A 14662-nucleotide genomic window follows, 5' to 3' on the forward strand; every position below is an offset into this window, starting at 1 on the left:
TGAAGGAGAACCTCGAATGGGAATGGAGGCAACTTTCAGTCTAACTATGCTTTGGCCCCATGAGGAATCTACACGTAAACACTTGACAGTGTGGAGAGTCAATTGCCTTTTGTGACAGGCTGTACAGCAGTTGGGACAACTGTGGCATGTGCACAGGTTATACAGGCATATTTGCGCCAGCACATGCATGGATGCTCGTGCACATATAGGAAACCCACTATACACATGGACAAAGAAGCACAAGTATGTCCACGCCATCCCTCCACACACACACTAGTCACCAGGAGAAAAGGGCTCAGCACATTTCATCATGCATCGCCCATTGGGGGAAGCCATGTAGGACAGGAGAAAGGGAAGATTATGAGGCAAAAAGAGAAATGAAACTAAAGAGTCCCACCCTGTCAGCATTAACTGGGATATAAGAGGTTGGGCTTTGGATAGATAGACAGACTCCTGGGTCCGGTCAACCATCAAAATGCCCAAAGAACCTCTCATTCTCTGGCTGGTGATTGAGTTTTGGTGGCTTTACCTGAGTAAGTGTTCTGAAACCTTCTACGTAGAAGTTCCCAGAGGACTTGCTATTGTGTGATGGATTTCCAAGCACTGGTTTGGGCCTCAGTAAAGCAGAAGCTCACTTCATTTCTGCATCCCTCCCCTCTCCCTACCAGGCTTCCTTCTGTGGAGGGCCTCTGTCCTGCCTTGTTACGCAGAGGTTTATCCAGACTGGTCTGGGGGTTTTAGGCTGGGGTAATTTGGGCTTATATTGGAAATGGCAACTGAAGAAGAGACACGGAAATAAGTGGTCAGATAAACTGGGGAAAACAGATTTCCTCTATGGATGTTATTCATATAATCAATAAGCCAGGAGAATTAGTTCTGGTGAGAGTTGTGATAATTCTTATCATTCCCTCTGTTTTTAGAAGTGTTTGTTTGCTTTTTGTTTTGTTTTGCTGGGGTGAGGCTTTATGGTAAGGTTTCTTTTCTGCACGTTGTTTTTGGGTTTTGGATGATGCAAATGTACACACTCAGTTTCCAGTGAAGTTCTTTGCATCCTGGTGATATAGAGTCAAGTGTTCTTGCCTGCGCTGCAGCTGCATCTCGGGCACTAACTGTTGACACTGCAAATATGTCTAAATTGCTCTGGCTCTCCCATATTTGAAATGAGAGACCTGGCTTTTTAAATGACCAGTTGTCACAATCTATGCTTCTAGGACAAGATAATATTGAATGGCCCTTGCAGTTTTACAAAAGTCCATGTTTTTTTAAATGGATACATAATAACTATACATATTTATGGGCTACATGTGTGTTATTTTGATATATACATACAATGTACAATGATCGAATCAGGGTAATTGGGATATTCATTTCTTGAAACATTTAAATTTCTTTGTGCTGAGAACATTTCAAATGTTCTCTTCTAGTTATTTTGAAATACACAAGCAATTATTAATAACGATAGACACCCTACTATGCTATCAAACACTAGGACTTATTTCTTCTATTTAATTGTATTTTTTCCATTTTTCCACATGTTCTAACTGTATTTTGTACCCATTAACCTGCCTTTCTTCATACCCCTTTTCCCCTATCCTTTGTAGACTCCAGTGACTATCATTCTATTCTCCACTTTCATGAGATCAACTTTTTTAGCTCTCATGTATGAGTGGGAACATGCAATATTTGCCTTTCTGTGCCTAGCTTATTTAACTTAACATAATATTAATAAACTCTGTTTCCATCCATTTTGTTGCAAATGACAGTTTCATTCTTTTTTATGGCTGAATATTCTACTGTGTTTATATACCACATTTTTTTGTTTTTTTCTTTTTTTGAGTCTGAGTCTTGCTCTGTCACCAGGCTGGAGTGCAGTGGCACGATCTCAGCTGACTTCAACCTCCACCTCCTGGGTTCAGGCATCTTCTGCCTCAGCCTCCCAAGTAGCCGAGACTACAGGCGCCCACCACCATGCCTGGCTAATTTTTGTAATTTTAGTGGAGACGGAGTTTCACCATATTGGTCAGGCTGGTCTTGAACTCCTGACCTCAGGCGATCCACCCGCCTCGGCCTCCCAAAGTGCTGGGATTACAGGCCTGAGCCACTGTGCCCAGCCATTTGAAGCTTTTAAGTCTGTAGTTTACAATATCTATTTGTGGAAAACAGCCCACCTGATTATATGAAAAAGTGAAATTGAGTTACAAGGTCAGGATTTTTCATGTGAGAGTTTACTGGTTAGCGAATATAACTCAAATCGGAGTATTTAAATCAGCAAAAAGGTCTTGCCATGGTTAGAGACTCAACTGGTCACCTGATTCCACTTAGGGGATAGAATCATGTGGAGTTAGGAGCACAGGGGCACAGCAAGGAACATCAAAACTTATGCTGAAGAACCACATAAGCTGGGCAACATGGGAAACCCAGTCTGTATAAAAGAAACACAAAAATTAGCTGGGAATACTGCCACGCACCTGTGGTCCCAGCTACTCAGAAGGCTGAGGTGGGAGGATGGATTGAGTCTGGGAGGTTGAGGCTGTAGTGAGCCATGATGGCACCACTGCACTCCAGCCAGGGTGACAAAGCAAGACCCTGTATCAAAAAAAAAAAAAAAAAAAAAAAAAGGAAAGAAAGAAAAAAAACATAGACTACAGCTCTCTTCATCTTCCTGGAAGCATCTATTAGCACAAAAACTATGTAGCATATTTGAGAGATTTCAGTACTGCATGACCTAAATTTTGCATTTTTCCTTGCAGCACCAGTCACTTCAGAGACTGTTGTGACGGAGGTTTTGGGTCACCGGGTGACTTTGCCCTGTCAGTACTCATCCTGGTCTCACAATAGCAACAGCATGTGCTGGGGGAAAGACCAGTGCCCCTACTCCGGTTGCAAGGAGGCGCTCATCCGCACTGATGGAATGAGGGTGACCTCAAGAAAGTCAGCAAAATACAGACTTCAGGGGACTATCCGGAGAGGTGATGTCTCCTTGACCATCTTAAACCCCAGTGAAAGTGACAGCGGTGTGTACTGCTGCCGCATAGAGGTGCCTGGCTGGTTCAACGATGTAAAGATAAATGTGCGCCTGAATCTACAGAGAGGTAAGCACGTGAAGGGCCTCATGTCTGTGGAAGGAGAGATTTAGTGGTTAATGGATAATGGGATCAGTGGCTGGTGGTGAAGAGGTTGGAGTTGCTTTCACAGTGAGTGGGAAGGTTGAATTTGAAATAAAGTGCCGTGGTTTGAAGTAGGCAAGTAAACACAAAAGCAGCCACAGCAATGAGTGGAAGGTGGAAAGGGAACTCGTGAATTGCAGGGTCAATCTGAAGAGGCAGCTGCTACGTATCTAGGGGATTACCACCTTGCAGATATTTGGGTCCAGTGTTTTCAGATCTATGAAGTTTTATGTGAACTCTGTTGATTTTTTACAAGTTGCCGGATTTTAAAATAATAAAAAAACTGCATGAACTAAGAAAAATGTATTCAGGGGTCCCCTTCAACCAGTAAACCAATAGTTTGCCACTTCTGGCAGGGGAGAAAGGGCATGAAATTTGGACACAGTCATAGCAATTTTTAGGATCTCTTTCTTCTGTTACTATCAGTTGCTTTTGATGAAATTTGGAATATGGTGGGACTTCAAAAATTTGAGCTGCGTTGAGCCTATGGTTGAATAATGCTAACAATAATTACCTTTAGGGCTTGTCCGGCATGGAGCTTCCCAAAGTGAGCTCTGTATTCCACCTGCATCAGTGTCACCTGGAGGATCCTTGGGCTCTATTCCTAACTGGATGGGCACCTTGGAAGACAGGAGTCTAGACATCTATATTCTCTCTCTCTCTTTTGATTTTTTTGGACAGAGTTTTGCTCTTGTTGCCCAGGCTGGAGTGCAGTGGCACAATTTCATCTCACTGCAACCTCTACTTCCCAGTTCAAGTGATTCTCCTGCCTCAGCCTCCCGAGTAGCTGGGATTACAGGCACCTGGCACCACACCCAGCCAATTTTGTATTTTTAGTAGAGACAAGGTTTCACCATGTTGACCAGGCTGGTCTCGAACTCCTGACCTCAAGTGATCCACCTGCCTTGGCCTCCCAAAGTGCTGGAATTACAAGCGTGAGCCACCACACCCAGCCTATATTCTTAAGTTTTCAGGTGACTTTAATGCACTCTAAAATTTGAGACCAACTAATGTAGATGCTTCTAATTTAAGAACTTACATACATATTAGTATGTCTTTCTCTTAAGGCAACACTATGAGATAAAAGGTATTCCAATTTTGCAGAAGAGAGAAATGAGGTTTATTGAAGTTAGATGACTCCCACTCAAGTCTTCTCTTTTCAAGTTGGGTATAACCAGCTATTATTTTATAAAATACTTGACCTTAATATACTATGAGGTCATTTCGAAGTTCACTTGGAACAAATGGTGTCTTTCTGGTCCATTGGAGTCAATGGAAATTTGGCATATTCTAGGGAGGATAAGATTTGTAGAATAAACGGTGGCTAACGAAGCTCAAATCAGATGTTTAGGAGGTGAGTGGTGTTTGTATGAACCGATCTTTACTGTCTGAAAGAGACTACATTCTCACTCTAGGTTGCATACTTTGAGCTCACTTTTGATGCACTCATTTATGCATTCATGCAATGTTTTTGGAGCACCTACTATATGCAAGACACTGTGATAGTTATTGGATTTGTAGCATAAAACAAAATAAATGTCAGATTTTCCCTCATGGTGCTTAAAGTTTAATGGGATAAACAGACTTTAAACAATAGCAATGAAATAAATGTGCAGTTATGAAATGCAATAAAGGCTGTGGAGGTAAACTATGAGAGTACATAACAAAAAAGCCTAATCATTATTGGAGAATCTACATGGCCTCCTTGCGGAAGTAACCTTTTAGCTGAGACATGAGAGTTAAGTAGGAGTCAGCCTCATGAAGAATGAGAATAGGAAGCAGCAGGTACAAAGGTTCATGCAGTGGGAAGGTTGCTGATGTATTCAAAGAGCTAAAGAAATGCCAGTTGGGTGGAAAAAAGTGATAGCTGGGGGTGGAGATATGAGATTGGAAAGAAAGGCAAGATGGGGTCAAATGGAGGCTTGTGGCTTGAAGTCCAAGGTGCAGGATTGGGTTCTTTATCTTAAGAGCAAGGAGTACCCAGTAAAAGATTTAGGCAGGGGAGGGACATAATTACATCTGACTTTTTTTTTTTTTTTTTTTTTTTGAGATAGAGTCTTACTCTGTTGCCCAGGCTGGAGTGCAGTGGCGCTATCTCAGCTCACTGCAACCTCCGCCTCCCAGGTTGAAGCAATTCTCCTGCCTCAGCCTCCTGAATAGCTGGGATTACAGGCGCATGCCACCATGCCCAGCTAATTTTTGTATTTTTAGTAGAGACAGGGTTTCACCATGTTGACCAGGCTGGTCTCAAACTCCTGACCTCAAGTGATCCTCCCACCTCGGCCTCCCAAAGTGCTGGGATTACAGGTGTGAGCCACCACGCCTGGCCAACATTTTAAATGATTACTGTAGCCAATGTGTGAAGAATAGATTGGAAGGAACGGGTCAGGGTGGGGGCAGGAAACACAGTTTTACTGGGCATTACAATGGTCCAGGCCAGTGGACCAGGTGAGGGCAACAGAAATGGATGGGTCCCAGATATACTTGCATGATTTTCTTTTTCCTCCATCTCCGCTTGGTGCCAGACATGTCTGTTGTTGGTTACAGCCTCGACAACCACGCACAGAACAACCACCACCACCACACGCAGAACAACAACTACCACCACACGCAGAACAACAACGAGCCCCACCACCACCCCACAAATGACAACAACCCCAGCTGCACTTCCAACAGTCGTGACCACACCCGATCTCACAACCGGAACACCACTTCAGACGACAACCATTGCCGTCTTCACAACAGCAAACACGTGCCCTTCACCAACCCCAAGCCCCCTTCCAGAGGCAGCCACAGGTCTTCTGACTCCTGAGCCTTCTAAGGAAGGGCCCATCGTCACTGCAGGTACGCACATGTATCTTGGGTTTCTTAGAACAGAGCTCACTGAATGAGGCAGCCCAGTGACTTGCTCTCTCTCAGTGTGTGTGTGTGTGTGCATGTGCACATGCGTATATTAGTTTGCTAGACCTATCAAACAAACACCGCAGACTGGGTAGCTTAAACAACAGAAATTTATTTTCACACTGCTCTGGGTTCTACAAGTCCAGGGTCAAGGTGTCAGCAGGGTTGGTTTCTTCTAAGTCCTCTCTCCTTGGCTTGCAGGTGGCCATCTTCCCTCTGTCTGTCCTTCTATGTCCTAATCTCTTGCAAGAATACCAGTCGTATTGGATTAGGGTCCATTGGTATGACCTCATTTTACCTTAACTATCTCTTTAAAGGCGCTATCTCAATATACATTTGCATCCAAGGTACTGAGGGTTAGCACTTCAACATATGAATTTTGAGGGGACACAATTTACTCCTTAACAGTAGGCATCTGTGTGTGTGTGTGTGCGTGTGTGTGTGTGTGTGTGTGTGTGTGTGTAAGGAGGTGTTTTCACCAAACTCTTCCTTTTCTTTTTTTATGATTTCTCTTTTCTTCTGCCTTATCCTTTGTGTTTTTGAAAAGTCAGCATTTTGGGTTCTCTAATTGACCTCTAAGGAGTCTTGCAAGAGATGTTTATTGAAGAACCAGGAAAGGTCACTCCTGGTCAGACTCCAGTTCCATTCTTTCAGGGGTTAAGTAGCTGCCTGAGCATTAGAGATTGGTTGAGGAAAGACCTCCAGACGCCTTTAAAATATCCCCTGTTGGTGAACTAGTTCTAGCCTTGTTTCTTTTCTTTGTTTCTTTTTTTTTCCCTTGGAATTCTTGACCCTGCAACTTGTACCTCTCACTGAGTGACTTGCTCTATTGCTTAGGGGGGCTTGTCAAGGCTGTCACTGTATGTCAGACTCTGATTCTGCAGTAAGAATTGGGAAAGCAATCATGAGATAGCTTGAAGGCTTTCTTAGACATTTCAGCTGCCTCAATAAGTCTTGGATAATTCAAATAGCTTTACAAAATTGAATTGGCTAATTCTATTATACTCTGAATAGTCACCTAAAATCCATGAACCCTAAACCAATCAGTTCTTGTATGTATTTTTTTATTCCTTTGGGCTTTAAAATAAATAACTACCGTAAAACACAACATTTGTAGTTTCTATTCCTTGATTCTAAAAATTACTTGCAATCCTTGAAGAAAACTTGAAATATATAAAGAAGCACCAAGACAGCCATAAAAATACCCTGGAACATGGTGATGTGAGCCTGTAATCCCAGCTACTTGGGAGGTTGAGGCAGGAGGATCCCTTGAGCCCAAGAAGTCAATTCCAGCCTGCACAACATAGTGAGACTCTGTCTTTAAAAAAATTAGATAAATTAGAAAAAAAAGTGGCCAGGTGTGGTGGCTTATGCCTGTAACCCCAGCACTTTGGGAGACCAAGGCAGGTGGATCACTTAAGGTCAAGGGTTTGAGACCATCCCAGCCAACATGGTGAAACCCCGTCTCTTAATAAAAATACAAAATTAGCTAGGCGTGGTGGCAGGTACCTGTAATCCCAGCTACTCGGGAGGCTGAGGCAGGAGAATCACTTGAATCTGGGAGGTGGAGACAGAAGTGAGCCAAGACTGTGCCACTGCACTCCAGCCTGGGTGACAGAGCAAGACTCTGTTTCAAAAAATAAATAAATCAATTAAAAAAAGATATTCCCAAATCCCACCACGCACCACAAACACAATAATTACTTTTTAGCTGCCTTTTATCCAACTTTTTTCTCTTCCAGAATCAGAAACTGTCCTCCCCAGTGACTCCTGGAGTAGTGCTGAGTCTGCTTCTGCTGACACTGTCCTGCTGACATCCAAAGGTGTGCAGACACTCACCCTCTCTGTCCTCCCTCACCCCTTGGACTGAGGAGAAGGAAATTACTAAAAGTCTTGCTGAATCAGATGACTGATAACCTCTTTGGGTCTTTTGTGTCATAAAATCCCCCTGCAGCAAATTGGCCTCAGGGCAGCCTTTGTAGTTTGTTCCTTGTTGTGGCTGAGAGAGAGAGAGAGAGAGAGAGGGAGACAGAAGAAGAAGGAGGAGGAGGAGGAGGAGAAGGGAGGGAGGGAAAAGGAAGGCCTTTCTTGATTGGTGCAATTCTCCACACTAGCTCATGGTACATCTCTAGGATGTTTGCTTTTAGACTCTAGGCTAAGTAGCACTTAGCTGTCTCATTCTAATTTCATGCACGCGAATCTTCTTTGTTGAGACTATTGAGGGGTTTACTCATTCAATGCGTTGGCTTTTTAGAGTGGAGGGAGAATTGGTCACTCTTTCATTATTTATCCTGTCATCTACCCATCAAAACTTCTTTAGGTAGTTAGTGGGGCCTGGGATGGGGTATACCCTGAAATAAGACACGATTGGCATCCTTGGGGGTGCTAGAGAGGACCACTTGGGGTTGACTCCCAGTTCTATTACTTTTGGCTTGGGGTCCCTGGCCTCAGTTTATTCCTAGGTTTGTTGTAGGGTTGTATAACTTCACGCATGTGAGGACTTAGAAGAGTGCCTGGCACATTTGTAAGCACTCATATGGGAGGGGTTACCGTAATGGAGCTAATAATCTAGCAAAGGAAAACAGACATCTGTAAGGTAAGTAAATCAGTGTTTGTGATAGTACAACGCAGGGACACAGTATGATAGAGTGATTTATTTGGGCGTTGTGGCTTCACTCTGCCTAAATACAAATTCTACCTCTTTCCTGCTGTGTGATTTTAGCTAAGCTACCTAATCTCTCTGGGCCTTAGTTTCCTCACTGGTAAACTGGGAATAACACCTATCCTGTGGCTCTTTCTAAGGATTAAATGACAGAATGCATGTAGGTCACTTAGGACAGTGTCTGGCACATACTAATTTTTTTTTTTTTTCAGTGACAGAAGTCAGCATAGGGACAGTTGAGTACCAAAAGCAGGAAGACGAGCATTTACCTCAGTCTGTTTTCTGTTTTCCTTTGTTTTTCCAAAGAGTCCAAAGTTTGGGATCTCCCATCAACATCCCACGTGTCAATGTGGAAAACGAGTGATTCAGTGTCTTCTCAGCCTGGAGGTAAGGGGGCTGTAATTTTTTATTTTATATTTTATTTTACTTTATTAATTTTTTTTTTTTGAGACAGAGTCTCGCTTTTTTGTTTTTCTTTTTTTTTTTTTGTAGAGATGAGGTCTCACCATGTTGCCCAGGCTGGTCTCAAACCTCTTGGCCTCAAGTGATCCTCCTGCCTTGGCCTCCCAAAGTGCTAGAGCCACCTTGCCTGGCCTGGGGCTGTGTTCTCATGAGTGGCTTGTCTTTGGATGTGGAAACAATCTGTCATCTGTCTGGTTGTCTTGGGATTCAACTATTCTGTCTCCTTTGCGGCCACGTACCACATCCTCCTGCCAGCTGGGGTGGAAGCAAAACATGCTGCAAGCATCAGTGCTGGCTTCTCCTCTCCTCTTCTCATCTCTGAAGTCCCTCCGTTGAAATCTTCCTTCTTCCTTAGAAACTGCTGACCTGACGCCAGGAATGATAGTAGGAAAACCACCTATTCATTTTTCAAATTTTTATTTTTTTATTTTAAATTACACAAATATCACACTAATGCATTTTTGTTAGGGGTGCATAAAAACAGATAGAAATAAAATTCTCTTTCACTCCTTGTCTTCAATCCCAGCCCCCTGCCATGAGATAATAACTGTTATTAGTTGAAGATGATCATTCTAGTCTTTTTTCCATTCCCTTATGTGTCTACATAAATATAGAAATATATAGTTCAGTTTCGTGCATGTCTTTAAACAATGTTATCATGCTATATGCAGCATTCTGCATTTTGTTTTATTCACTTATTGTTGTATATTGGACCACTTTCTTCTTTAATCTATGTAGATATATGTCAAATTGATGTGTAATATTTCATATTATGAGTACTCACAGTATTTCTTGTCTATTGAGGGGCATTTAGGTTGTTTCAATGTTTCCTTTTTATAAACAGTGCTGTAGTGAACATCCTAGTACATGCATGCCTCCCTAACCATTCATGCAAGTGTTTCTGTAGTTAGGATGGTTGACCAAAAAGTAAAAATTACTGGTTAAAAGAAATGTGCACCTTTAAATTTAATAGCTTGTAGAAAAATGTTCTCAGAAAAGGCCGTGCCAATTTATTTTTCCACCCACAGAGTGTCTGCTTTCCCATATTCTCCCTACATATGATATGACCATTTGTTTAACTTTTTCAATCTTATGAGAAGAAAATGTCATCTTGTTCTTTTCTTTTTTTTTGAGATGGAGTCTTACTCTGTCGCCCAGGCTGGAGTGCAGTGGCGCGATCTCGGCTCACTGCAAGCTCCGCCTCCCGGGTTCACGCCATTCTCCTGCCTCAGCCTCTCCGAGTAGCTGGGACTACAGGCGCCCGCCACCACGCCCGGCTAATTTTTTGTATTTTTTTAGTAGAGACGGGGTTTCACCGTGGTCTCGATCTCCTGACCTCGTGATCCGCCCGCCTCGGCCTCCCAAAGTGCTGGGATTACAAGCGTGAGCCACCGCGCCGGCCTCTTTCTTTCTTTTTAATTTTTTTGAGACAGAGCCTCACTCTGTAGCCCAAGTGGGAACGCAGTGGTGCGATCTCCGCTCACTGCGACCTCCGCCTCCTGGGCTCAAGTGATTCTCATGCCTCAGCCTCCTGAGTAGCTAGGACTACAGGCGCATGCCACCATGCCTGGCTAATTTTTTTGTATTTTAGTAGAGACGGGATTTCACCATGTTGCCCTGGGTGATCTTGAACTCCTAAGCTCAGGCAATCCACCTACCTCGGCCTCCCAAAGTGCTGGGGTTGCAGGCATGAGCCACCTTGCCCGGCCCATCTTGTTCTTTTCTCATCCTGATTAACAGAGATTTTGAGTTCCTTTCTATATGTTTATTAGCCAGGAAACAGGCATCGTTTATTCTGTGAAGGAGACCATGTAGCATCACTCAAAAGGTCAGAAGAGGCCAGGCGTGGTGGCTCACGCCTATAATCCCAGAATTTTGGGAGGCCAAGGCAGGCGGATCACGAGGTCAGGAAATCAAGACCATCCTGTCTAACATGGTGAAACCCCGTATCTACTTAAAAAAAAAACACACAAAAAAATTAGCTGGACGTGGTGGTGGGCGCCTGTAGTCCCAGCTACTCAGAGGCTGAGGCAGGAGAATGGTGTGAATCCGTGAGGCGGAGCTTGCAGTGAGCCAAGATCTTGCCACTGCACTCTAGCCTGGGTGACAGAGTGAGACTCTGTCTCAAAACAAACAAACAAAAAAAGCTCAGAATTGAAGGAAACAGACAAGAGTGAATGGAAGGGGACAGGTTTTGAAGTAAGACTGTAACTCAGGATGAAATGCAAGGGGAACCTGATATTAAGACGCTTTGGCCTGCACTAACTCATACAGTGGGAAAACAGAAAATCTGGACTAGGAGTTGATAATTTAAGGGAAATGGGGTGCCAAAGATCCAAACCCTTTTTGTCTATGGGATGGGGTAAGGGTGGGGGACTATTTTCTGACAAAGAAAGAGACGGCAGTGACTAGAAAGGTGATGGAAAGTAGGGAGAACATTCTAACGCCATCATCCTTTATTCCATTTAAATCTTGGACTATTTTACATTGAATTACAAGGGAACAAGAGGTCATGTGATGTTTACCTTCCATAAGCTTCTTTATAGTTTTCATTTCTCTCCTCCTTGACCAAATCCCAGAAGAGAGAGCACTTGCTGCTGGGCTGAAGAGGAGCTTGGTGTAAGAAGGCCAGTCAGTCTCTATGGAACGTTTAGTCATTAGGGATGAAAAGCAGGATTTATTGACCATGTGTTATGTGCTAGGTCTATGTCAAGCCATCTTCCTGGGCCACTTAATTTAATCCCTCTTTAGCAGATGCTCACATTTTTGTTTTATCAAAATCTCCCAAGACCGCACAGCTCCCAGGTTGTCAGGTCCGGGATGTCTAGTTCTGATTCTACACTCTTTAGATATCATTTTATTTTATCTGGTTTTCTAACCTGAAATTAAAAGTCATATTCTTTTAACTACTATTCATTTATTTTAAATTACACAAACATTACACGCATGCTTTTTTGTTAGGGGTACATAAAAACAGATAGAAATGAAATTCTTTCACTCCCTACTTCCTCTCTTGCCACTGTTTTTTGGTAATGAAACATTCACAGCGATAATTGTGGTTAACATCCACCGAGGATTTATCTATACATTAGGTACTGTGCTCAGCGTTTTTGCATTAATTTTCTTATTTGAATCTCACAACAACCTCCTAGGCAGCTACAGATATTATCCTCATTTTATAGGTAAAGAAATGGAGGGTCAGAGACTTTATTAGGGAAGCTAACACCTACCGTTGTAGGTCTGTCATTGTTTTAACACCATGCACGTTACATGTATTATCTCTTTTGATTGTCCACACATTCCTAAGAAATGGGTACCATTATCACCTCCATTTTAGAGCCCTTGAAGATTTAAAACTTGTCCAGTAAACAGCTGACCTGGATTTAACCCATGTCTTTTCAACTCTAAATCACTCTAACACCATGCCGCTCTGCTTCCTCCTGGTCTCCCTTCTGGTGCCTCTTACAGGATGCCCGGCCCATCTTGTTCTTTTCTTATCCTGATTAACAGAGATTTTGAGTTCCTTTCTATATGTTTATTAGCCAGGAAACAGGCATCGTTTAATTCTGTGAAGGAGACCATGTAGCATCACTCAAAAGGTCAGAAGAGGCCAGGCGTGGCCTCTTCTTATTCTTACAGAATAAGACTACATCTTCATTCACATGAAAACCCTTCCGACCCACTTCAGAGGGCCTACAGGCTTCTATGGGTTTTTCTTTCTCTGGCCAACAATCCTCAATTCCCTCTCCATTTTTTCATGTAATTTTCGGATGGCAAAGCTTCCGTGGTTGTGGGCTGATTTAAATCCTTAAAGAGGGTCTTGTCAATCATTGTTCTCTAAAATTAGCATGACCCAGGGTAGCAATTTCTTGCCTCCACTTTATGGCTGCCTAGAATGGAGCTCAGAGATGTGGAGTGACTTGTCTTAAGATCACACAGCTGGCCGGGCGCAGTGGCTGGAGGCTGTAATCCCAGCACTTTGGGAGGCCGAGGCAGGCGGATCACGAGGTCAGGAGATCGAGACCATCCTGGCTAACATAGTGAAACCCTGTCTCTACTAAAAAGTACAAAACATTAGCCAGGCGTGGTGGCGGGTGCCTATAGTCCCAGCTACTCCAGAGGCTGAGGCAGGAGAATGGCGTGAACCCAGGAGGCGGAGCTTGCAGTGAGCCAAGATTGCGTCACTGCACTCCAGCCTGGGGGACAGAGCGAGACTCCGTCTCAAAAAAAAAAAAAAAAAAAAAGATCACACAGCTGAACAGCGGGAGAGCTAGGAGTCATACCCAGCTTTTAGAGATTTTAAACTGTGTCTAAGGACTCCTGGATGGGGGATATCTGTAGATGAGCTTCTTGCAGGAAGGGCATGACCCTCCTGAAATTATATGCATAATTGTATGTATGTGTGCACACACATTTTTCTGGGGCAAAGTCCAGGACTTTCATTCAATTCTCTAAATATTCTACAAAACCCCAAATGGCTAGAAACTATAATTCAGTAACAAATACAAGCACAAACAGATAAAACAGCAGTAACAACTCACATGAAAATATGACATAGGCCCCACTCCCCCAAAATCTATTAGAGTAATACAAACTCATACTTCAAGATACCTAGGAACTCTGATCATACCTTCTCGCCTATGGGATTAATTTTATTTCTTTATTTCTTTTTTTTTTGAGACAGAGTCTCACCTCTGTCACCCAGGCTGGAGTGCAGTGGCATGGTCTCGGCTCACTGCAAGCTTTGCTTCCTGGGTTCAAGCGATTCTCCTGCCTCAGCCTCCTGAGTAGCTGGGACTACAGGCACCCACCACCACCCCTGGCTAATTTTTTTTTGTGTGTATTTTTAGTAGAGACGGAGTTTCACCATATTGGCCAGGCTGGTCTCTAACTCCTGACCTTATGACCTACCTGCTTCGGCCTCTCAAAGTCCTGGGATTACAGGTGTGAGCCTCTGCACCCAGCTGGGATTAATTTTATTTCTTGCTTGGTAGCAGGAATGTATGAAATGGCCCCCAGTTGCTCCCAAAAGGCCCCATCTCTACTGGGTAGGGACTCCGAAGCCAGGGAATAAAAAGCTACATAACTATGCCATTTCCTAAATAAAATCAGGTGGCCTGGGATTAAGTTCCCTACTGATTGTATCTCAGGCTCATGTTCACTGCCTCTATAACATCCCAAATCCCTATCCTTTCTTTCTTGTCCTTGCTTCTCATAGCCTGTTGGGTAGCATTAGGTGGGAGTTGAAAGAGTTGAGTCAGGGAGAGCAAAGGCTCCTGATTATATCCTACCTCTGCCATTTTGTGAGATTTTTGTTTTTCTTGTAGAATCTCAGGTGAGTTATTTGTTCTATCCTTTTCTGAATCTCAGTTTCCTCAAAATGTAAAATGGGGATAACAGTAGTACTTATTGTGTAGGGCTGTTAAGTGAGAAAATGCATGAGAAAAATGCCTAGTACATAATTACTGGC

The 14662-nt window shown here is 43.3% G+C and overlaps 1 protein-coding gene across 2 annotated transcripts in view; it reads left to right on the plus strand.

Moving 5' to 3' along the window:
- The first annotated feature begins 447 nt into the window (after positions 1–447).
- The window catches only part of TIMD4 (T cell immunoglobulin and mucin domain containing 4), a 43048-nt gene continuing 28833 nt past the window's right edge, over positions 448–14662 (plus strand). The window contains exons 1-5 of one of the 2 annotated variants that reach the window (XM_055285487.1): positions 448–533; positions 2751–3092; positions 5715–6011; positions 7811–7891; positions 9037–9117. In XM_055285487.1, the coding sequence (XP_055141462.1) occupies positions 476–533; positions 2751–3092; positions 5715–6011; positions 7811–7891; positions 9037–9117 (859 nt within the window). In that variant the 5' untranslated portion in view covers positions 448–475. The remainder of the gene's footprint in view (positions 534–2750; positions 3093–5714; positions 6012–7810; positions 7892–9036; positions 9118–14662) is intronic. The other variant, XM_055285488.1, reaches the window with a different exon arrangement.

Source organism: Symphalangus syndactylus, chromosome 7 (assembly GCF_028878055.3).
Source record: "Symphalangus syndactylus isolate Jambi chromosome 7, NHGRI_mSymSyn1-v2.1_pri, whole genome shotgun sequence".
NCBI classification, from domain to species: domain Eukaryota; kingdom Metazoa; phylum Chordata; class Mammalia; order Primates; family Hylobatidae; genus Symphalangus; species Symphalangus syndactylus.